At 39.2% G+C, this 24,935-nt stretch overlaps 1 protein-coding gene across 6 annotated transcripts in view; it reads left to right on the top strand.

The window, feature by feature from the left end:
• Window positions 1-24,935, top strand: part of cnot2 (CCR4-NOT transcription complex, subunit 2) — a 131,472-nt gene that overhangs the window by 50,901 nt on the left and 55,636 nt on the right. For all 6 annotated transcript variants that reach the window (XM_080191206.1, XM_080191207.1, XM_080191211.1 and 3 more), the window contains 4 exons: window positions 5,809-5,931; window positions 20,617-20,686; window positions 21,272-21,419; window positions 22,632-22,814. In XM_080191206.1, the coding sequence (XP_080047332.1) occupies window positions 5,821-5,931; window positions 20,617-20,686; window positions 21,272-21,419; window positions 22,632-22,814 (512 nt within the window). In that variant the 5' untranslated portion in view covers window positions 5,809-5,820. The remainder of the gene's footprint in view (window positions 1-5,808; window positions 5,932-20,616; window positions 20,687-21,271; window positions 21,420-22,631; window positions 22,815-24,935) is intronic.

The following is a 24,935-nucleotide window of genomic DNA, read 5'->3' as shown; positions in this document are numbered from 1 at the left end:
AAATTAGGGGACTAGTGGAAATGAGGAACTGAAAGAAATTAGTGTGAATAAAGAGGTTTTTTTTTATGGATTAAAGGTTGATAACTCCACTAGACCATGAGTGTTGAAGGAGGCGGCTTAAGAGATAGTGGATGCACTGGTGGTTATATGTCAAAATTCTTTAGATTCTTGAAAGGTTCTTGCAGACTGGAAAGTAGGATGTAACCCCAATATTTAAGAAGGGAGGGGAGGAGAAAACTGAGGACTACCAACCTGTTAGTATGATGTTAGTGGTAGGTAAAATGTTAGAATCTATTATAAAGGATGTGGTAACTAGTTATTTGCAAAATAATATGATTGGGCAGAGTCAACGTGGATTTATGAAAGGGAAATCATGTTTAGCAAACCTATTCGGAGTTTTTTGAGCATGTTGCTTGTAGCATAAATAAAAGAGAACCAGTAGATATGATGTATTTGCATTTTCTGAAGGCTATCAATAATATTGCTATGTATTGAGAGGCAGTGTTCCTTCAGTGTTAATGGTAATTAGTTCATGCTGTTAAATTTGCTGTGAGTATTTGTGTCCCAGCAGGAAATTTATAAATATAGCATCTGAGCATGTATCAATCTCGTGTAAATAACTACATTTGAAACCTATGGCATGTAACGCATAGTCATAGGAGGCATGATTCCTGAATGTCAATTTGCAATAACATTCATCGTTGCATGCTAATTCTGTGACAGTTTGTAAAAATATTACACAATTAATTTATTGTCAGTACATAAGCAAGTACTACACCAACAATTAATGAATTATAATATTTCATGCATATGAATTATCTGACAGCTGTGACCACATATTTAATTGATGCATTTTTCCAAAATGAACATCAGCGATCGCAGATTTTTGGGGTTCTGAGCGAATCAAAACTGCAAGACCTTGTTAGAGGTTGGTGTCATTACTCAGTGAAAATTATATCCATAAAGAAAAGTAACAGCTGGTTACATAGCGAGCCAGCTTGAGATAAATTTGTTCCACTTTTGTTTGAATGAATGACACTATAGAATGTTGAATGACAAACGAAAAGATACTCCGGAAGACATTAAAACTGCTATTATGCCATCCAACATTTTAAAAAAATGTGCATTGGTATACTAAGTTTCAAAAAAATGTGTGCACTTGTGACACTCATCAATCAATGAGTTCCAAGGTTGGTACAAAACCTGCTTCCACATCTCTGAATTAACTAATAATATATATGAAAAAGTGACTCAGATCAGCTTAGCCCCTTTGAGGGCAAGACATGTATTCTCTATTTCAGATGCAATTCTTTTCCTGTCACCTCATCATGTCAAAAATGATACATTTGTTCTTTGATTATGATTCTGATGTCCTTTTAAAAAGTTTTATTTTATAATTAAGTGCACACGTGGAATGAAACAGTGTTCTGTTGTCCTTGGTGCTTTCCAGTATCTCAGCAACGAAGAGCACAGACAAGGTCAGCCTATCTTGCACTTCATTTTAAAACAAATCTCTGTAGAATCTGGAGCCATACATAAAGGGACCAAAGATCCAGACATTGCTACTCCATCTCCCCCACAAAGTTGTTGATTGTGAAAATGAGCAGTTCATAGATCTGTGTTCTGGTGGGATAACATTTTTTAAAATTGTATTTTCCAGTTCACTGTAACAGCAGGAGAAAATAACATTTTAATCTCTATATTCATAATAGTGGTTCTTAAACACCAGATGACTCCTTTTAAAAGCTTAGTTGCATATAAAGATGATAGCGGATAAAGAAATAGGTGGGTTAGTCAGGAAGAGAGATTATAAGGGATTAGGAAATGGCAAGTGGTTTGGGTAGATATAGCACGTCAGTTTTCATAAATGAAGACTATAATCAAATTTGAGACTCAAACCATTTTGTTCAGCAGTCTGCAATGTTTGTGATTTATATTTAGTGTTTTTAATGTAATGGTCCCAGACAAAAAAATAGACATCCAACTGTCAGATAAGAACTTAAGATGACTAACAACATGGTCAAAGAGGGTCAATTTTGAAGTCAAAAAAGAGAAAGTAATATGATGGATGATTCTGGGGAGAAAGCTCAAATGTACTGCCCGAGTGGCGTTGAGTTGTGCTGTGGATTATGGAGCAAAGATAGGGTGGTGTGCAAAGACAGCCGGAGTTAGAAGATCAGAAAGGGCACTATCACCTGTAATGTTGTTGGAGTTGCAGATATAGGATGGTGTTTGTGATGACGAGGATTATGAGGTTGGATGCACAACTTGACGACAAATAGATGATGGGAGTATACGATCCGACTCAAATGGAATGGAAGCAGTGGCAAAGGGTTGAAGATGGTGGTTTCACCCTTCCCAATGTTTATTCAACCATGGTTGAATGTCAGATATGCAATCAAGAAGTTGAGACCTATAGAAGTATTAAGAAAATTAAAATTCATAGAATTAACTATATGGAAATGATGGGATAATACATTAGAATTTTAAGAGAAGACAAAGGAAATGGGGAAGGCTCTGGTAAATATTTCTAGAAGCTGCCATGAAAATGAGAGGCTAGGAAGCATTAATTTAGAAGGAGTGGGGATAAGGAACAGGAGTGAAGTTGTGGAGTATAGAACAATTAGGCAAACTTGCAGTAGAGAAAATGATTCAGAATTATACACCATGTACATTTGAAGTGGCAAAGACCATTCTTAGCAGAATGCATTTAGAAGCACCAGTTCACTACCTATTAATTTTGAATTTTTTGAGAACCTGAATGTATATGGTGACTGAAGAGCAGTTTGCTATCCAACAAAACTCATCACAATATGAATGAAGTGTCTCCGCTGGCAGGAGGACTAGTAGCTGGATGACAAAGCTTTAAGGTGATAGACAAAATGAAAAGAACATTTTTTTAAGCAGTTGTTAAGATCGGGAATATACTGCCTGAAAGTCATGGAAGATGATTCAACACTAACTTTCAGAAGAAAAGTGATAAACAGTGATCTAGTGGCTACAGTTTACTTTCATCAGTAAAGATACTTATTGAAGTTTTGCACCTGTGTTTGGCCCCAGTTGCTCAATAGTCATAGGCGATGTGGAGAATAGAGCTACTCATAATATGACATTTGCTGAGGCCAGTTGCCAAATTTAGAGGGAAAGAGTTTCAAAAAATCTTGACCTATCGAGTAGATTAGCTACAAATTGACAGATGGCTATTAATGTAAGTTAAAGCATGTTTGAAGAGGAAATGCCAAGCAGACATTTCTTTAACCCACCAAGGCCACCACTTTAAATGTGATTGAATCGAGCAGCCTCAGCTGAGCTTTCCTGTCCATCTGCATCCTGACCCAGTTTCTTGAGCAGTGAGAGACAGAACCTATGCAGTAGTGTTGTTATTGAATCTGTTATTGATACAAGTGATGCATTGAAGGGAGGCAGGCCAAATTGAATGTGGGAATTAGTTACTAAAACAAAAATGTCAAAGTTGTTCATATACCTTGCCAGCAACATGCATTATAATAAACACTAAGACACTATAAACTGGTTTATTCTATCTTTTAAATTAATTTTATTTTAAAAACAAACTTTTTGACCTTTTAATTGACTGGTTAATGGGTTGTTGTGATAAAAAAATCTATTATCATCTTGTGTGAATTATTTTTGCTGCTTTATGATAAAAAAGCCCTCAACAAATCTTGTATGTCGTGGTGATCATTAATTGGCTGCTGGGGATAAAGTACAAGTCAAGTATCCCTAAATTTTTTGTTTTTTTTTGAAATTGGAATCAGAGCCATGCTGCAATCTCATTTCTGAGAGCAGAAATCATTTGCTTCAACTGGGTGTCATTGGATGATGTACAGTGTGAGGTTAGTGTACTTTCAAGAGATTTTTTTTAAATCATGCCCACAGCCTTAGGTGGTGATGTCATTGTTGGGAGGAAGAAAAAAAAATGTGGGCAGATCAGGTGACAAGGATTGAATTATAGTTTCAGCTTTGAGCTGCAGGTTTTGAGTTGAGTTTTAGAAGGGTCTGCAAGTTAAAAAGAAGTGTTTATCCGTTCCCTCTGTTTTGAAAATTCTGCTGGTTAGCTGAAGGGTGAAAACCTGCTTTCTTGGGGGCTGGACTAGAGTCTTTCTAGTGCTTTGGGAGGCTGTCTTGTCTTCAAACTTTGGAGTGAATCCAGAGAAATGCAGACTTCAACCAAGGGACTCAAATTTCTATTATCACGTGAGCAATGGTCTATGCTGTGTTAAACCTATGAAAAGGGTTTTTTGTTGTCTATGGGTCTTGTTTTAATTGGAACATATAAGAGATATCCATTGACTTATATGTTATAGTGGATGTTTTGTTTCTTGTTTGTAATTGATAACAGTTCTTGCGAACTTTCTTATGATACATGACAAGTTTATTCTTAAATAAACTTTGTTTGGTAAAAGATTCCTAGTAGGTCACTTGAATTATACCTGAAGTGAAACATCTGCTTATCCTAGCCAAATTCAAAATGCAAAACTTATGATTCAGGCGGATCCATAAAACACTTGAGTTTTTGATCTGAACCATAACAGTTGCTATCGATTACGTGCTTTTCTTGTTCATTTAACCTGCCAAATTTGAGTCTTTTATAATAGGGATTTGAACAAAATTAAACAGTTTTTTTATTCTTTGGATAATGGAAATGCATTGTTTGGGGAGGAGTTCCAGGATTTGACCCAGCAACAGCAAAGGAATGGTACCACATTTCCAAGTCAGGATGGTGAAGGTGTCTTCCCAGTGTTGGTGTTCCCATGTGTTTACTGCCCTTGTCCTTCTGTACGCAAGTGGCTATGAGTTTGGGCGTTGCTGTGAGCCTTGGTGAGTTACTGCAGTGTATCTTGTAGATGGTGCGCACAGCAATCACGGTGCATTGTGGTGGAAGGAGTGAATGCCTGTGGATGGGGTGCCAGTCAAGTGAGCTACTTTGTCCTGGATGGTGTCAAGTACCTTGAGTATTGTTGGAGCTGTATTCATTCTATCAAGTAGAGAGCATTCCATCATATTCCCAACTTGTGCCTTGTAGATGGGGTTTGGGGAATTAGGAGCTGAGTTATTCATTGCAGGATTCCTAGCCTGTGACCTGCTCTTGAAGCTACAGTATTTATGTGGCTAGCCCAGTTTAGTTTCTGGTCAATAGTAATTCCCAGGATGTTGATAGCGGAGAAATTCAGTGGTGGCAATGCCTTTGAATGGCAAAAGCGATATTTACATTCCTTCTTGTTGCAGGTTGTATTGCTGGCACTGGTGTTACTTGTCATTTGTCTGTCCAAGTCTTGCTGCATTTGGACATGGACTGCCTCAATATCTGAGATGTCCCGATGATGCTGGCGAACCCAGAGTTTCCTATCAAATTATTTGTACTTGTGGTTCATCTTTTGCATTGATTTTTATTTGTTGCGAATGTTGTTAGGATTTCACATTCCTGTAATAGTGAGTTGAAGTGCCTTTGTTGAAGGCATATTTTTCACTGGGTGTTCAAGAACTGTAATCATTGTGTGAAACTTTTGTGCTATGTATTGTTAAACTAACCATGCAAGAATTTTTTTTTCCCTTTCTTCGGTTGTGTTTGGAGGAAGCATTTTGGCTGTAGAATTCTGGGGTCAAGCGATGAGTTGTGGCAAAAACGCTCTAGACGATTAAGCATATCATTGAACAAAAAGCATATAGATATAAACATGAAAGCATTTTTGATAGAAATATAATACTTTTTGCGTGGATTTTTTTCATCAATATACAAATTGATGTAAAAAAACTAAAGAAAACATATTTTCTTTGTTCTTGAAATAGGTGACAAACAGTATGTTTGGTGCTGCGAGAAAGAAGTTTTCAGAGGGAGTGGAGAGTGATTACCATGATGAAAGTCTGTATTACAGCCAGTCTTCAATGTTCCCTCATCGAACAGAAAAAGATGTAAGTAAATATTTATATATTTAGAATTAAGTGCTTACAGTAAGTGTTCAGAGGACATCAGTAAATTTAAACATTATTTAAATATCTATTAAGTGGAGACTTCCTGTTCCATATGGAATTTCTGTGTTTTTCCATTCTAGGGTCTGTTTTTAGAGTTAAATGGTATAGAATGCATGATATGCTTATTAAAATCCTGTAAATGAAAGGAGGGTGTTGCAAAACCAAATGGTCTCTAAAGGATTACCATTGACAGTCATAGATGGACAGTTGTTCAAATTTTGAATGTATTTGTATATTTGCTGTATTTAGTTGACTAATATCCACGTAAACATAAGTTTCTATACACTTTGTTTGTAGTCCTCTTTGGAGTACCCTTTTTGTCAGGTGCAATTGTGCTTTAATATACATTTGTGATTCACCTGATCATCCAGCCTCTGTTTCTTTAAGGTGTTTATTGTCTTATTGTTGTCTTTGTTGAAATACCTTCCTTATCTCTCTCACTTACTCTTCACAAAGTGATAATTCGCCTTCTGTAATTTCAACACCCAAGTGCCTACTGCCAGTACTCCTGTGTTGTTGCTGCCCTACTGTTGTCACTTAATCTCACCTTCCATCAACATGCAGTCCAAATTTTCAAAGTCTGACCAGGTTAACTCTGACCATTTCATTGTATTTCTGAACAGTAGCTTTGCCAATTCACCTCTAAGCTCCTCTGCCATCACCCTTTAATCACTGAAAAACTATCTTCTAATTCTTAATTCCCAAGTCCCTCTCCTATTACCCTCTGTTGATTTACTCAATGGTTTTCATTCCTTCTGTCTGTCTTTTCATTCTCACATTTTCCTTTGTGGTATCGTGCCCCCATTGCACCAGATTGTATTCAATTTTTGACACATCTCCTGTCCCTGTCCTTAAATGACGTTGTAAAAATGCATATTGTTCTCACTTTCAGACTTCAAAATTCCCTCCAAGCTCTTTTTGAGTTCCATCCAACGTAAAAATTTGGAACTCCTCCACGTTGCTGTCTGCAGTCTATTACATACCAAATTTCTGCTCAATTATCTCCCCTTTCTCGCAGACTTCCAGTGCACCAATTTTGACATTTGCATTCTTGGTATAAATTGCTCCATGGCTTCAATCCAACTTACCTCAGAACTCCCTCCATTCTTCTGTTCTTGTCAATGTTACTGTTGTGGCAGCTGTGAAGTGGTAAATTGTATAGATGCAGAAATTAAACTAGCATGTAGTAAATGGTTGTAATGGGGGAATTTTAACTGTCATATTGATGGGAATAAACAGGCAAGTATATATCAGAAAAACAGTGCATTTCTAAAAAGTTTATTTATTAGGCACAAGTAAGCTTACATTAACACTGCAATGAAGTTACTGTGAAATATCCTAGTTGCCATGCTCCGGCACCTGTTCTGGTACACTGAGGAGAACTGAACATGGACGATGCACCTAACTAGCACATCTTTCGGACTTTGGAGGAAACCCACATAGACACAGGACAAGCCAGGAATCGAACCCAGGTCCCTGGCACTGTCAAGTGTGTTCAGGATATATCTTAATACGTTGAATGATGGAAGAAGGCATTGTATATCTAAATTTGCAGTTGGGATACAGTAAGTGGTGTAGATGGAACCAGGAAGTTGCAAAGTGACTCAAGTCATTGAGTGGGGAAACAATAGCAGATTAAGTTCAATATGTGGATAGTGCAAGGCCACCTACTTTGGATTTGACAAAGAAACTTGATTTTTTTCCTTTAATGGTGATAGACTGGGGGTTGTTAAGGAACAAAGCAATTTAAGTCTATTCTATAACCAACCCATCTATCTGAAAAATAGACTTGCATTTATATCATGCTTTTCAGGACCACCATACATCTCAAAGCGCTTTTCAGTCAAAAAATACTTTGAAGTGTACTCACTGTTGTAACTTAGAAAATGTGGCAGCTTATTTGTACTTAGCAAACTCCCACCAACAAATGTGATAGTGAGCAGATAATCTATTTTTTGTGGTGTTGATTGAGGGATAAACATTATGAGACGGAATGGATGCAATCTGGTAGTTCTGAATGACAGGCTGGAGGATAAAGGTGTGAAATATTGGACTCCTATTTAAAGGCAATTTCATGAGGTTAAAGATTTTCACAGCTCTCTAAAAGCTGGTGTAAAGGAACAGCTGATAGAAAAAGAATTAGAATATAAAGATGAGGCAATGATGCTTTCGTTCTTGAGAGTCATGGTCATCCTCTATTGAGTTTTCAGCCTCTATTCAGTTTTGAGAACAAAACCTCAAGAAAGGTATAGGCAAGATACTGCAGATGCTGGAATCTGAAACAAAACCCGAAAATGCTAGAAAAAATCAGCAGGCCTGACAGCATCTGTGGAAAGAGAATAGGGCTAATGTCTCTAGTCAGGGTGACCCTTTGTGAGAGCTGAAAGAACAAGGAAGGTACATTAGCCCAGGGGAGGTGGCAGCAAAGACTCACCAGAATTATACTGGGGATTAATCAAGGGATTTCAGATAAAGGGATTTGACAGGATGGATACAAGAGGAATTACTTCCTCAAGTGGACAAAGACAAAACAAGGGGGCACAATCTTAAAATTAGAGTTATGCTATTCAGTAGTGAAATCAGGAGGCACTTTTTTCATGCAGAGTGGTGCAAATCAGAAACTCTTTCCAACAGAAGGCTGTGAAAGCTGGGCCAATTGAAGTTTTCAAGTTGATTTATGACTTCAGGGTATCAAGGGATATGGAGCAAAGATGGGTAAGTGAAATTAAAGAATCGATCAAACATAATCTTATAAAGTAATGAAACCACCTCAAGGACTTGAATGGCCTAATCCTTTTCCTCGGCTCCATGGTAAGACTTGAGAATCCTTTGCTTAAACAAGTACTTATGATGGGTCTTCACACACAGTTTGCTTTTGAAGCAACAGCTGGCATTTGACCAACAGCAACTTGTTTGGTGCCTTTAATATAATGAAATGCCTCATGTCATTTTACAGGAGCATTACTAAAGGAAGTAAAGCACTGAACCACATAAGTAGAAATTAGGTCCAATGGCCAAAAACATGATCAAAGAGGTCAGTTTAAAGGAGCATCTTTAAGGAGGAAAGTGAGGTAGGTAGGTGGAGAAGTGTATGAACCATGTTCCGGAGTTGGAGTCAAGAAAGCATGACCGCCAGTGGTGGAGCAACTGAAATTGAGTATGCACAAGAGGCCAGAATTAGTGGAGTGGAAAAATCTTGGAGAATCTGAGGCTGGGAGAGATTGCAGAGATAGGGAGAAGTGAGGCCATGAAGGATTTGAAAACAAGGATGAGAATCTCAAAATCAAAAGGCGTTGCTTAACCATGTGGTCAGCGAGCATAGGGGTGATAGAGGAATGGTACCTGCTAAGATAAGACATGGACAGCAGAATTTAGATAATCTCCAGTTTAATAAGGGCAGAATGAGGGAGATCAGCCAGCGATCCATTGAAATAGCTGAGTCTACAGGTGGTGAAGGCATGATTGAGGGTGTCAGTGGCAGATGAGCTGAGAGGGGTGAAGTTAGGCAATATTACAGAGATGGAAATAGGCAGTCTTAGTGATGGAACTAATTGGAGATTAGAATCTTGGGATTAAATTTGATTGTGAGCAAACTGGCTTGATCTTAGATTGTTGCCAGTGAGAGGGATAGAGTCAGTAGGGACAGAATTGAAGGAGGAAGCAAAAACAATGGCTTCAGTCTTCCCAGTTTTTACAAAGAACAACCCAGCACGGGAAACAGGCCCTTCGGCCCAACAAGCCCGCGCCGCCGCATCACCCTACACCTATTCTACCCTGCGTATCTACAATTAGAACCCCTGACTTAGCCAGATTCAGGGGAGGATAGTGTCAATTTGGTAAAACCAATCAGCCTAAGAGCCTTTTAATTTGAGATAGATAGATTTAGCCTACTTGTGTTTTCAAGACTATGTACCGTAACCTTGGTGGGACTTCTCTAGAGCATTCCTGTTCATGTCAAATCAAGGTGGTGTGGTAATTTTAAGCCCCCTAATATCTTTGAAAGATTAGTTATATTTACAAAGTACTAAGAATATGTGAAAATAATGGAGATTCAAAACATTCAAACTTCACTGAAATAGAGCAAAGCTATAATAGTTGCCGCTTTTATTCATTTGGCTATTTTACATTGTGAATTTGACATCAATGAACTTTTTTGAGTTGGAAAGTTCTGAATCTTTTATACTCTAGACATCATACTGAACTGCAGTTAACTTATGGGTAAATCCCCTCATGACCTACACATTTTATTGTAGGAAGAAGGTGCCTCCTGATTTCATTCCTGAATGGCATAGCTATTATTTTAAGATTATGATCCCTTAATCTACATTCCTCCAGTTGAGGAAGTAGTTTCTTTATATCTACCTTGCCAAATCATGTTGTTGCTTGAAATATCTTGATTAATCCTCAGACTATTCTGATGAACTTGGACAAAGGAAAAAAAAGCTTTTTTTTCTTTTCCTTGTTTCAATCCATAAATTAGACATGTTTCAATTTAAAGGGTAACATTCCAGTGCAGTGCTGAGAGTGCGGTACCATCAGAGATACTGTATTCTGGATGAAATGTTAAACTAAGGCCCCTTTTGATCCCATGACTCTATTTTGAAGAAGAGCAGGAGAATTACCTCCAGTATTCTCACCAATATTCATCCTCCAGTCAACATCACAAAACAAATTATCTGGTTATTAACATTTTGCTTTACAAGCAAATTTGCTGTGCCCAGGTCAGTTGCATGGTTTCCTGCATTGCAACAATGTCTATACTTCAGAGAAGTACTTCATTGATTGTGAAGTGCCTTGAAATATCTCAAAGTTCTATATAAATGTAAGTTATTGTTATTTCTTTAATGATGCATTTAAAAGGCAAAGGGCAGGGTCATTTTGTTGAAAACTTTTAAAAATTTTTTATGAATTCTGATATAATTTTGTCAATGTTTGAATTTATGTGGTGAATTTATATTTCAGGTATGTGATGCATGATGCTTTATTGGTTTTATTGGCAAACTATTAAGTGAAGGACTTAATCCAAGCCGTGCAGTTTTACATGTATCTGCAAATCTGGCATCCAAACCTGTTTATTTCCACTATATGCTATATTATGCTTATGTTGCAGGTTGATGTAAAGTGATCATTGCCCCATATGTTATTAATATTAGTAGATCTTCTGTGGCATTATTCACAGTGAACCAGAAAGTACCGCTCTTTTATAGTGAATGTTATGCATAAAGAATATTCTGCTCTTAGATTGCATCAGTGTTTAATGTGGCTTAGAATCCATACAGTGCAGTATGTTGTGTAGCAGCACGTGGGAAGACGGAAACCAAAAAATATGGGGAACTTACCTGTTTGAATCTGTAGTTAGGTGATGGTACATGTGGGAGAATCCTTTATTTTTAAGGACTTGCATTCCATAATTAAAAGCCAACATTCAGTAAAAGTTATGACCAATACCTTTAGGACTTCTGTGAGGCTTATGAAGTATATGCTACATTCATTACTCACTCTGTTTAAATATGCACAATTTCTCTTTAATTGGTCAGTTGTATTCAGCTTTCATATTGTCGCTGGAGCAAGTGGTAGCCTATTCTCGAGTTTTACATTTTCATAGACTTTAATAAAAATCTTGAAGTTGCATTGATGGTCTTGTTTGTTACAGTGGTCAACTTCTTTTCACATTCATTTTGAATACCATATTTGCATCAAACGTGAAAATATTGACACATTAAATGTTTTGATTCCATTATGAATAGTCTTGAAAACAAAACATGAATTTGAGTATCTTTGTGTTACTTGTGCTTTATACACACAGCATGCTTTTGTTTCCCTATCTCTGGATTCCCTTGCCTCCTGGTGGAGGTATTTATAGATTAGCTTACTTGTAAGATCTCCAGATACCAGGTAATAATGCCAGAAAGATGGTAGCTTATTTAAGGCCCAGAGCAATATTGATTTAGGCAAAGAAAATACTTGGAGGTAGGACAACGAGAAATGGAAATAGGTAAACCAGCGTAGTACAATGAAAAAACACATAACAGAAATAAAACAACATAGAAAGTGAAAGGAAAAGTTGCTTTAAAAAGTTACGTCAAACAAACAGAAGGAAGAAACAAAAAAGAGGAAGGAACCATTAAATTACAGTATAACCATGCAATAATAAAGCTCAACAAGCTCTTGAGAAAAAGGAGAGGAATGCTTATATTTTGAATACTTGGTGCATTCATATTCACATATAGTACAGAAATTGCTTGGAAGAACAGGCAAAAAGCTGAAGCAGGGTGCCATGGAACCTCATTCTATAGAAATAGTCTGGACTGGGACCCATACAGTGTGGTGAAAGTTTTCTAGCTTTGAAGTTCAAGGTGGAAAATTTAGATTTACCCAAGGCCTCATGGATCTAGTGACTTCAGCCTGTTTCTGTTAAATAATATGTTTGTTATGCCAGTAATGCCATTGCATTCAACTGTTGGAATTCTAGAAACCTGTTGGTTCTGTTCTCTGCATTACATATGAGTGGATGAGGAAATCATGTTAAATAATAGAGCTAAGAAATAGCCTAATCTTCCTGAAGCCCCGATCAAAAATCTGCATTGTTGCTTTTCTCTTTTTGTCTTGACTCCCAGTAAGGAAGAAATTGCATCACTGTTTTGAAGTAAGAATCTTATCAGATGTGGCAGTAAGGGAGATGTACAAAAGTATTCATGATTGAAAGGATGTTTTTTTTTTCTTGGATCATGCAGAAAGTTAAGACAAGCTACATGTGGGAATTGTTCCATTACTCATCAAATCAGAGAACCGTTTATGTTAGGTCAAGAAAAGTTGAAAGTATTTTTTGCAAAGTTTTGTATGTCATAAAATGAGTGTCAACTAACATTGGATGTGGACCTTTGACCACTCCATGGTTTTCCAGTTCTGGAAACAGCCATCTTTCCTTCCCACAGTGATTAAATATGTATGTATGTGTACTTGAATCTGAGCAAGTTAATCACAGAATTTTACAGATCGTGGGGATTCTGAGAACTCATGTTTTCATAATCTCAAGACCATTAGCTTGTTGGTCCTCATTTCAATACAAGGACCAGTGAATTCCACATGTGCCAGGGTCAAGGACATCTCTGAGCGGTTGCAGAACATTCTTAAGGGGAAGGGTGAGCAGCCAGAAGTCATTGTATGTATTGGTATCAATGACATAGGTAGGAAAAGGGACGAGGTCCTGAAGTGTGAATATGGAGAGTTAGGCATAAGGCTAAAGTGCAGGACCTCGAAAGTATTAATTTCTGGACTACGACCATTGCCACGTGTTAGTGAGAGTAGGAATAGGAAGATTAGACAGATGAATGCGTGGCTGAAAGCTGGTGCAGGGGGCGCAGATTTAGATTTTTGGAACACCCCTTCTGGGGAAGGGGGTGATCTGTTCAAGAGGGACGGATTACACCTGAACTGGAGGGGGACTAACATCCTGGCAGGGAGATTTGCTAGAGCCACTTGGGAGGATTTAAACTAGTTTGGCAGGGGGGTGGGACCCAAAGCAGAGGGGAGATGGAAGAGAAGGTTGAGGACAGCACAGAAGTCAAAGAGCACATTAAGTAGTAAATGCAATGTCAGTAATCCTAGTACCAGATAGATCATAGAACATAGAACATTACAGCGCAGAACAGGCCCTTCGGCCCACGATGTTGCGCCGACCAGCTTTTAAAAAAAAAACAACACTAACCCACTAATCTAAACCAATCCCATTTCGTCCATAAACCTATCCACAGATCTCTTAAACGCCCCCAAACTAGGCGCATTTACAACTGCAGCTGGCAGGGCATTCCAGTCCCTCACCACCCTCTGGGTAAAGAACCTACCCCTGACATCTGTCCTATAACTACCCCCCCTTAATTTAAAGCCGTGCCCCCTCGTGCTAGCTTTCTCCATCCTAGGAAAAAGGCTATCACTATCTACCCTGTCTAAACCTCTAATCATCTTATATGTTTCAATAAGGTCCCCTCTTAGCTGCCTTCTTTCCAGCGAAAACAACCCCAAATCTCTCAGTCTCTCCTCATAGGATCTCCCCTCCATACCAGGCAACATCCTGGTAAACCTCCTCTGCACCCTCTCCAAAGCCTCTACATCCTTCCTGTAATGTGGGGACCAGAACTGCACACAATACTCCAAGTGCGGCCGCACCAGGGTTGTGTACAGTTGCATCATGACGCTGCGACTCCTAAATTCAATCCCCCTACCAATAAACGCCAAGACACCGTATGCCTTCTTAACAACCTTATCTACTTGATTCCCAACTTTCAGGGATCTATGTACACATACACCTAGATCCCTCTGCTCCTCCACACTATTCAAAGTCCTCCCGTTAGCCCTATACTCAACACATCTGTTATTCCTACCGAAATGAATTACCTCACACTTCTCCACATTAAACTCCATCCGCCACCTCGCGGCCCAGCTCTGCAACCTTTCTAAGTCACCCTGCAAACTATGACACCCTTCCTCACAATCTACCACACCTCTGACTTTGGTGTCATCAGCAAACTTACTAATCCACCCAACTATACCCTCATCCAGATCATTAATAAAAATTACAAACAGCAGTGGCCCCAAAACAGATCCCTGAGGCACACCACTCGTAACCGAACTCCATGACGAATATTTACCATCAACCACCACCCTCTGTCTCCTATCTGCTAGCCAATTCCTGATCCAATTACCTAGATCACCCCCAATCCCATACATCTGCATTTTCTGCAGAAGCCTACCATGGTCAACCTTATCAAACGCCTTACTAAAATCCATATACACCACGTCAACTGCCTTACCCCTATCCACCTCTTTGGTCACTTTCTCAAAGAACTCGATAAGGTTAGTAAGGCACGACCTACCCGCTACAAAACCATGCTGACTGTCTCTAATCAATTCATTACTCTCCAAATAACTATAAATCCTGTCTCTAATAATCCTTTCCAAAACCTTACCCACCACAGAAGTAAGACTCACCGGTCTATAATTCCCAGGGAAGTCTCTGCTCCCCTTCTTAAACAATGGGACAACATTTGCTGTCCTCCAATCTTCCGGTACTATACCAGAGACCAACGACGACCTGAAGATCAGAGCCAGAGGCTCCGCAATCACCTCTCTTGCCTCCCAGAGAATCCTAGGGTAAATCCCATCCGGACCAGGGGACTTATCTATTTTCAAACCCTCTAAAATATCCAGCACATCCCCCGTATCAACTGCAATACTATCTATTTTACACCCCTGCACCCCAGTGTCCTCCTCAGCTACATTCATGTCCCCTTGCGTGAACACCGAAGAGAAATATTGGTTCAACGCCTCTCCAATCTCCTCCGGTTCCACACACAACTTCCCTCTACTGTCTGTAACTGGCCCTAATCTTGCCCTAACCAACCTTCTATTCTTGACATACCTGTAAAACGCCTTAGGGTTCTCCTTAATCCTATCAGCCAAAGTCATCTCATGTCCTCTTTTAGCCCTTCTTAACTCCCTCTTCAACTCCCTCCTAGCCAATCTAAAACTTTCTAATGCACTACCTGAGCCCTCAAGCCTCATCCGAACATAAGCCTCCTTTTTCTTCCTAACCAACGAATCAACTTTTTTAGTGCACCACGGTTCCCTGGGCCTACCAAATCCTCCTTGCCTGACAGGGATATACCTATCACAGACCCGCAGTAGCTGCTCCTTGAAAAATCTCCACATCTCGGACGTTCCCAGTCCCTGTAATCTCCTAGTCCAACCAATGCTTCCTAATTCTCTCCTAATAGCCTCATAATTACCCTTCCCCCAGCTGAAACTACTGACCCGAGGTTCATGCCTATCCCTTTCCATCACTAAGGTGAACGTAATCGAATTGTGGTCACTATCCCCAAAATGCACACCAACTTCCAAGTCTAGCACCTGGTCTGGCTCATTACCCAGCACCAAATCCAATATAGCCTCACCTGTAGTCGGCCTATCTACATACTGAGTCAAAAAACCTTCCTACACACTTTGAACAAAAACTGACCCCTCTAACGAGCTAGAGCTATAGCAATTCCAATCAACATGAGTAAAGTTAAAGTCCCAGATCAGGTAAAAGCAAGACAGAGAACAAGGGATTAAACTGCTTTTATTTCAATGCAAGAGGCCTGACAGGCAAGGCAGATGAATTCAGGGCGTGGATGGGTACTGGGACTGGGATATTACAGCAATTACTGAAACATGCTAAGGGACAGGAATGGCAGCTCAATGTTTCAGGGTACAGATACCATAGGAAAGATAGAACAGGAGGTAAGAGAGGAGGGAGAATTGCACTTTTGATTAGGGAAAACATTACGGCAATACTGAGAGGGGATATATCCGAGGGTCTATATGGGTAGAGCTGAGAAATGAGAAGGGGGAAATCACTTTGATAGGGTTGTACTGTAGGCCCCCAAATAGCCAGTGGGAAACTGAGAAGCAAATATGTAAAGAGATTACAGATAGCTCCAAGAAAAATAGGGTGGTAATAGTAGGGGATTTTAACTTTCCCAACATTGACTGGGACAACTATAGTATTAGAGGGTAAGATGGAGAGAAATTTGCTGAGTGTATTCAGGAGGAATTTCTTATTCAATATGTCAATGGCCCGAACAGAGAGGGGGCAAAACTTGACCTCCTCTTGGGAAATAAGGAAGGGCAGGTGACAGAAGTGCTGGTGAGAGATCACTTTGGGACCAATGACCATAATTCTGTTTGTTTTAAGATCGCTATGGAGAATGATAGGTCTGGTCCAAAAGTTAAAATTCTAAATTGGGGCAAAGCCAATTTTGATGGCATTTGGCAGGAACTTTCAAAAGTTGGGGGAGTCTGTGTGAAGGCAAATTAAGTGGAAGGCTTTCAAAAGTATGTTAACCAGGGTTCAGGAGCACATTCCTCTTAGAATGAAGGGCAAGGCTGGTAGAAGTAGGGAACCCTGGATGACTCAGGATATTGTGGCCCTGGTCAAGAAGAAAAAAAAGGCACATGACATGCATAGGCAGCCGGGATCAAGTGGATCCCTTGAAGAGTATAGGGGGTGTAGGAGTTGAGTTAAGAAAGAAATCAGGAGGGCAAAAAAGGGGACACAAGTTTGTTTTGGCACATAAGGCAAAGGAGAATCCAAAAGCTTCTACAAATACATAAAGGCCAAAAGAGTAACTAGGGAAAGAGTAGGACCTTTTAAGGATCAACAAGGTCAAAAAAAAAAGGGGTGGCACAGTGGTTAGCACTGCTACCTCACAGTGCCAGGGATCCAGGTTCAATTCCCGGCTTGGACCACTGTCTGTGTGGAGTTTGCACATTCTCCCCGTGTCTGATGGGTTTCCTCAGGGTCCTCCGGTTTCCTCCCACAGTCCAAAGGTGTGCAGGTTAGGTGGATTGGCCATGCTAAATCGTCCCTTAGTGTTGGGGGCCTAGCTCGGGTAAATGCGTGGGGTTATAGGGATAGAGCTTGGGTGGGATTGTTGTTGGTGCAGACTTGATGGGCTGAATGGCCTTCTCTGCAATGTAGGATTCTATGTTATCACGAGTCTCACTGTAATTTGTCACGTATGAAGTGGTGCTGAAGTCCCTTTCTTCTGCCACATTCTGTTAAGTTTCACCTGGCTCGGTTGCCGTCACTTGATCATGGATTGAGGGTTTTTCTTCTGCATTTTACTTCCTTTCAAACCCTTTTCAGGATTTACAAAGATGTCTCTAGAATAATGCATTTTGAATGATGAATGTGGAACAGTGGGATTAACTTTATTGTATCTTGCTTACAAAAACAAGAATGAGATTCACAGATTTTGATTTTGATCAAAGCCTTCCTATAGGGGCTTATCTTTTGTGTTTGAACTAAAAATAATTCTGAGGGTCCAGAAATAGAATCCTGATTCTTTCACATTAATGAAAGGGCTAGAGCACTTTAACAGCATTGAATGGAAAAGCTTAAATCCAAACAAAATGTGTTTCAGAACGAGAAAAGGTTCTTGAATTGAAAATTCAAGTGGGTAGCATAGCATTATGTACTGCACACCTCAAAATGCCCCAAAATTCTTTAATGCAATGGATTACATTGAAAATTCAGATTGTATAGTTTTGTCTGCAAATTTTGCATGTGATAAACTAGGACAAACATTAGTTTGGTGAATGACAAATTTTTTTGTGATGTCAGTCGTGGAGGAAAGTTATTCGAAATCCAGATGGCCCACTTTCTCTGTAGACTGAATCACAAAAAAGACAGAGGAGTTAATTTAATGCCCTGCCTGACTAATTGCTCCTCCAACATTGCAGTATTTCTCCCAGTATTGCACCTAAGTGTGAGATTATATGGTTAAGTCCTATGAATCCTCAATCTTTTGATTCAAGTGGCTAGTTAATACAGTGCTATGCAAACTATTTTCCAATATGACCCCATTTTAATGCTTAAAAATCAATATGATTCTACACAACAGCAATAAAGCAGCATAGTAACATTCTGTATAAAATTATTAAAGTTTACATATTATAAATCAACAGATACGTACATCATATAGATATGAAAACCTACTTTTGTGACGTATTTAGTTGATATGTTTTAGTTTGATGTATATACATACACACACACACACACACACACACACACACACACACACACACTTTCCTGCAAAACCACAACCCCCCCCACCCCACCTGTAAAAATGTGGTGTTTAGTTGTGTTGGTATGTCAAGCATCCATACCATATTGAGACGATCAGCACTGAGTTGGCTGGTCATGTAGTCAGAATGCCAGATACTCACCAAAGCAAATCTTCACTGAGGAGCTTGAGTCTGGGTCTATCTCATGGCAGTCAAAAGAAACACTACGCGGACATTCTGAAGCTTCACTTGGGGTTATGATATCACTTTTGAATTCTGAGTGAGGTGTTCACCCAGGATCACTGCACCTGGTGCAACGATATAAAAAATGGTGCAGCCTCCTTTGAAATCCGCATGGTAGGTTGTTGCATAAAGTTAAATCTCGTGGGTTCCAGGGTGAGGTATCTAAATGGATACAAAATTGGCTTCTCGACAGAAGCCAGAGAATGGTTGAGCGAGTTGTTTTTCAAATTGGAGGCCGGTGACTAGCAGTGTGCCTCAGGGATAAGTGCTGGGCCCACTGTTACTTGTCATTTATATCGATGATTTGAATGAGAATATAGGGGGCATGGTTAGTAAATTTGCAGATGACACCAAGATTGGTGGCGTAGTGGACATGAAGAAAGTTATCTCCAGTTGCAGTGGGATCGTGATCAATTGGGCCGGTGGGCTGACGAATGGCAGATGGAGTTTAATTTAGACAAATGCGAGGTGATGCATTTTGGTAGATTGAACCTGGGCAGCACTTACTCAGTTAATGTTAAGGCATTTGGGAGAGCTACAGAACAAAGAGATCTAGGGGTACAGGTTCATGGTTCTTGAAAGTGGAGTCACAGGTGGACAGAGTGATGAAGAAGGCATTCGGCATGCTTGGTTTCATTGGTCAGAACATTGAATACAGGAGTTGGGACATCTTGTTGAAGTTGTACAAGACATTGTTAGGGCCACTGTGGGAATACTGTGTGCAATTCTGATCACCCTATTATAGAAAGGATATTATTAAACTGGAAAGAGGGAAGAAAAGATTTACTAGGATGCTACCGGAACTTGATGGATTGAGTTAAAAGGAGAGGCTGAATAGACTGGGACTTTTTTCTCTGGAGCGTAGGAGGCTGAGGGGTGACCTTATAGAGGTTTATAAAATAACGAGAGGCATAGACAAGATAGATAGTCAGTATTTTTTCCCGAAGGAGAGCTAAAGTCTAAAACTAGAGGGCATAGGTTTAAGGTGAGAGGGAGAGATACAGAAGTGTCCAGAGGGACAATTTTTTCACCCAGAGGGTGGTGAGTGTCTGGAACAGGCTGCCAGAGATGATAGTACAGGCAAGTACAATTTTATCTATTAAAAAGCATTTAGATAGTTACATGGGTACGATGGGTAAAGAGGGATATGGGCCAAATGCGGGCAATTGGGATTAGCTTAGGGTTTTAAAAAAAGGGCGGCATGGACAAGGGCCTGTTTCCATGCTGTAAACCTCTGACTCTAAATCAAGTGCATATCAGAGACAGAGAGACAACGCGGGGAGAGGAGAGGCAGCAACTTGTCCAAAATTATTCGTGGTGTCCTGTCTTATTGTAGCAGAACCTTTGAGCACAGTTCAACCTTAGTAGTCACCTATATGTACCTGCCAGAATCCACCAAACACCCAGATGATAAACATGGCACACATAAAAAACCCCTATTGAGGATTGCAACTCACAGTTTGGGGGGCCATTGAGCTAATACCTGAAAATTCCAGTTCAAAAATCTGTTTCTGCAATTTTCAAATATAAGACTTGATTTATGAAATACTTTTCATGAGTTAACAAATTGATTTGACTGTTGACAGTTATGATTACATAACCATGAACTTTCATCATTCACGCTCAGTAATATTTATATCTAAAATTATATTTGTGGCTTAATAAAAGGTTTATAAAATTGTACTGTGGATCTGTTATATTCATAGTTTATGTTTGTGGATCAAAATTTTGAAATTGTTGCAGTTTTGTTACTGACCGCACATGCTCTTTCCTCAGATGCTGGCATCTCCATCACCATCAACATCAGGGCAGCTATCTCAGTTTGGTGCAAGTTTATATGGGCAAAGTAAGTCTTTTCTGTTGTTTATGTTTTTGTGTTTAGCATGAAAGTTACTAAATTGAAACCTATTAATGGAAATATATAATGCACAGCAGATCTAGCTCTGCAATTATTTAGCCTTTTTTGCTTCATTGACAAGTCCATGTTTTGAAAATGCATAGGAAACGTTGCAAATGCTGAAACCTAAGCATGGATTTCATAAGTTGTTTCATAGTAGCATGTCTAGACATCACTGGAACTAATCCATTGTCAAATGTGCATATATGCAAGTGTACTACTGTAAACATGTTATAATATAGCTATAGAAAACTGTTCTAACATTGCTTTCCCAAAGCTCGAGCCCTCATAAAATCGTTTTATAGGCATTGCAAATCTTTTGCTGGAAATAGGTTTTCAGCATTGGTTTGAAGGGAAAGTACTTTCACAGTAATTTTTTGGATAAGCATGATAAAGTTAGCATGTGACTTAATACCTAGAAAATAACCAAAATCAAGCAGTACGATTTATGAACAAAAGTATTCCTTCAGTTTTAGGAATAAAACTCGGGCAATCAGTGTACAACTGAAAGAGCTTTTATTCATGTTTTCACAGGTGCATTAGGCCTTCCGATGAGGGGAATGGGCAACAATAACCCTCAGTTAAATCGCAGCTTATCACAAGGTACTCAGTTACCTAATCATGTAACGCCAACAACAGGAGTGCCCACAATGTCACTTCATACTCCATCTTCACCAAGCAGGTAATGGGACAAAAACGGCTTCAGTGCTCAACAATGTAAACATTGTTTGTTTTTCTAACTGCTGCGGAATTTTATAGCACTGTGTGAAAAGTTTTACTTAGATGAAATGCAGTGTTTGTATAAATTTGTGAGAAAGTTTATAAAACGAATAGTGTGTTGCTGTGTTCGCACCAGCATTTAATTATTGGTGTGGATTGCTGTATACTTCTGCCCAGAAGTGCAGATAACCAAGAGCGTAAAACAAATAGCTGACTAAAAATGTAGAGGAAATTTGTGTGCAGTTTTGTTATGCCCTTAATATTATGCAGGACTTCGTTTTTTAGGGCTAGTCTTGATCTTGGCACCAAATTGCATCTCACCTCATTTATAATGCTTCTGCACCAGGTTAAAGAAGCATGCATGCCAATTATTTCTAATCATCGTTTGGTTCAGAATAGCAGCATAATTAAGGCCAGAATTTTAAACAGAGCTGTAATTTTTCTGGTTCTTTATTGTACTTTTGAGCTAATGTAATATGTGACTAATATTCATCATCCTCCTCGGAACCTGATTTTCACTTTCTCTACAGTCATTTTTAGATTCCATTGTATACAAATGAGGTTGGAAGGAAATTTGACAATAACAAAGTTGGCACATAAATTGGTGCAATTTCAGGTCCAACTTTTGGGGGAAACTCTCTTCCAGTAAACTGTGTCTTGATAACTGTATTTTTTTAAATAGAATTCTGGTGGGTCTGTACCTTGAACAGGGGAGGGGAGTGCTTACAGACAGACTAAAGAGATTTGAGTTGGAAATGTCTTTGTTTAAACTAAAAGGATGAATGGTGTACAAATAAGCAAGGTCACTTCCAGGAGATGGAAATGCTGCAGACATGTTTTCTCTGACTCCAGTACAATCTGAATTGATTTTTTTCTTTACAATTTCTAAGGTGCATTGTTGCTGTTGCCATGATAGCAGCTTATTTCTTATTTCCTATTTCTTATGTTCTTATGTTAAAGAATGCACGAAATAAAATTCAATTTTAAAATGTGTTTAATAAATTTGGATGGCATGAAGTTAATATCCTCTGAGATTTAACAGAAATCATATAACTTCTATGATTCTATGAGTATGCTTTATTCTCTTTTGTTTGACTGTCTCTACAGTCTGTTCATATGTTTTCAGAAGTATGCTAGACATTGTTGCTATTTAATATTTGCTGTTCTTTAACAGGAGCATTTTGCCTATGAATCCCAGGAATATGATGAATCATTCCCAGGTTGGGCAAGGGATTGGGATTCCAGGGAGGACAAATAGCATGAGCAGCTCTGGTTTAGGCAGTCCAAACAGAAGCTCACCTAGCATTATATGTATGCCAAAGCAGCAGCCGTCCCGGCAGCCTTTTACAGTGAGCAGGTAAGACTAGCGTTTTATCTATGATTTATGCTGGAAATGTCAGTAATGGTCAGATGTTCCTTTATTATATTAAACTCAAATCCTAAATGAGTTTGAATTTCCCTGCTTAAACAAACAGGCAATGGCCTTTGTGGAAGGGAAAGAATTGCAGTGTCACATGCACTGTATCCTGTTTTAAAAGGGCACTATAAAATAGTAATGCAAACTTTTAAACCTGACCAAAACATGCAAAGTTAACAAAAATTATTTCACGTCTGTAACATTCTAGTCAGCAGCTTACCAGTGTTGTTACTTGCAATCAACATTTGTATAAAATATACAAGGCATACTGTTTCTCTGTTACCTACACTATAACAAAACTTGATCTAGTTGCAGTTCAAATCGTAGATTGATCCCAGAAGCCCACTCAAAGCTACTGACCACCTTACAGCTTACCTTTAACTTCTGGGGAGACAGCACTTGATGAATATGAAATAGGCTCATGCTTCCCAATCTGCAACAGGTGTGTTATTACAGTAGTAAACACACAGATTGAAGGCTTTTAAAAACTTATGCATTCTTTAGAGATGATAATTACATTTTTTAAAGCACTAGACTCAATTTGGGCATCAAAATATAGCATGAGAAAGGGAAAATCGCCTGTACAAAAAATTGGGGGAGATAATAGAACTAGAATAAGCACTAGTAAGATATTACATGGAAACAGACAGAGAGAATACAAGAGTGTTCAAGTTAGGTTTACGCTGCAAGTTTATAAACGTGCAAAGTCAGATAAGTAATGCTGGTAACCTGCAGGTGCAGACAGACATGTTGAAATATAATTTTGCAGCTGTCATGGAGATCTTGCTCCAAAAAGACAGGCTTAGGTAATAAAAAGTCCTGGATACAAGGGCCAGAATCTTCTGGACATAGAATATTCATCAAAGTTGGGATCATTTGCAGGTACCAACCTTGCCACTGTCAATGATTCACCCAATTTACAAGAGGCTTCCAATTAATAGGCCATGATTGCCATCCAATTGCAAGTGGCAGATGAATGCTGGAGGGCCAGTCAGAGAGCCTGACTGGAAGACAGGCTGGCAGCCTTATTGCGAATTGAGGTGCTCGTGAAAGGGTGCAGATAGCATATCTTAAAGAAGGCCCAGAACTGTCCATGTTGTCGGTGTGATGGGGAAATGCTTCCACATGAATAAATTTGAGCATCTTTGACCTTTCAGATCATTAATACTGATATGTACGTTACCTTTGATTGGCCATTGACCTCCCACCATGAAGCCAGGTCTGAAGCTTTACCAAGCTCTGGACACAGCGACGGGACTGTGCACATTGCCAAAATTTCAATGCATTTGTCAGACTGTTGATCACTGCCCTATTAGTTACATTAGTTGGCTACCTGCTGCTGCCTGAGGGGCAGCAAAGGCCCATGGAAGTGGGAACACATTGAGAGCAGCCCAATGCATTGGTTTCCAAATTGCCATTGCCCCCCACCCCAAACAAGGTTGGAATAATTCCAAGCAGGGTGTTCTAGAAATATTGGAAGAGAAAGAAAGGAAGGGGTGTGGCAGTGTTAATTAAGCAGAATATTACAGAGAAAGAGAGAGAGAATGTCCTGGAGGGATCTTGGACAGTACCTATTTGTTTAGAATTAAGAAACAACAGAGGTGTCTTTAAAAATACTGGCTGTATTCTATAGGCCATCAACTAATGGGAATGATATAGGGAGCAAATTTATAGAGAAATTGGAGAGATGCAAGAATAATATAATATAGATAATGGAGAACTTAAATTATCTTAATATAAACTGGGATAGTAATAGTGTTAATGCCATAGAAGGGCAAAAATTTCTGGTGTGTATTCGGGAGAACCTTTTTAATTAGCATGTATTGTTGGGACAGAAACATTTGTGGCCCAATGAGGAAAGAGGCATTGCTGGATCTGTTTTGAGATGTGAAGTGGATTAACTGTCAGTCGGGGAATATTTAGAGAGCAGTGATTATAATATCATAAAAGTTAGAGTAGCTATAGAAAAGGAACTAGGAGTAAAAATACTTAATTGGAGGACAACCAGTTTCAGTAGGTGCGAACGGATCTGCCCTGAGTAAATTTGAATCAAAGATTGGC

This window comes from Carcharhinus amblyrhynchos, chromosome 6, assembly GCF_965287045.1.
Source record: "Carcharhinus amblyrhynchos chromosome 6, sCarAmb.v2.hapA, whole genome shotgun sequence".
Classification (NCBI taxonomy): domain Eukaryota; kingdom Metazoa; phylum Chordata; class Chondrichthyes; order Carcharhiniformes; family Carcharhinidae; genus Carcharhinus; species Carcharhinus amblyrhynchos.
The sequence above is the reverse complement of the archived record's forward strand: the minus strand, read 5'-3'. Positions and strand labels throughout refer to the sequence as shown.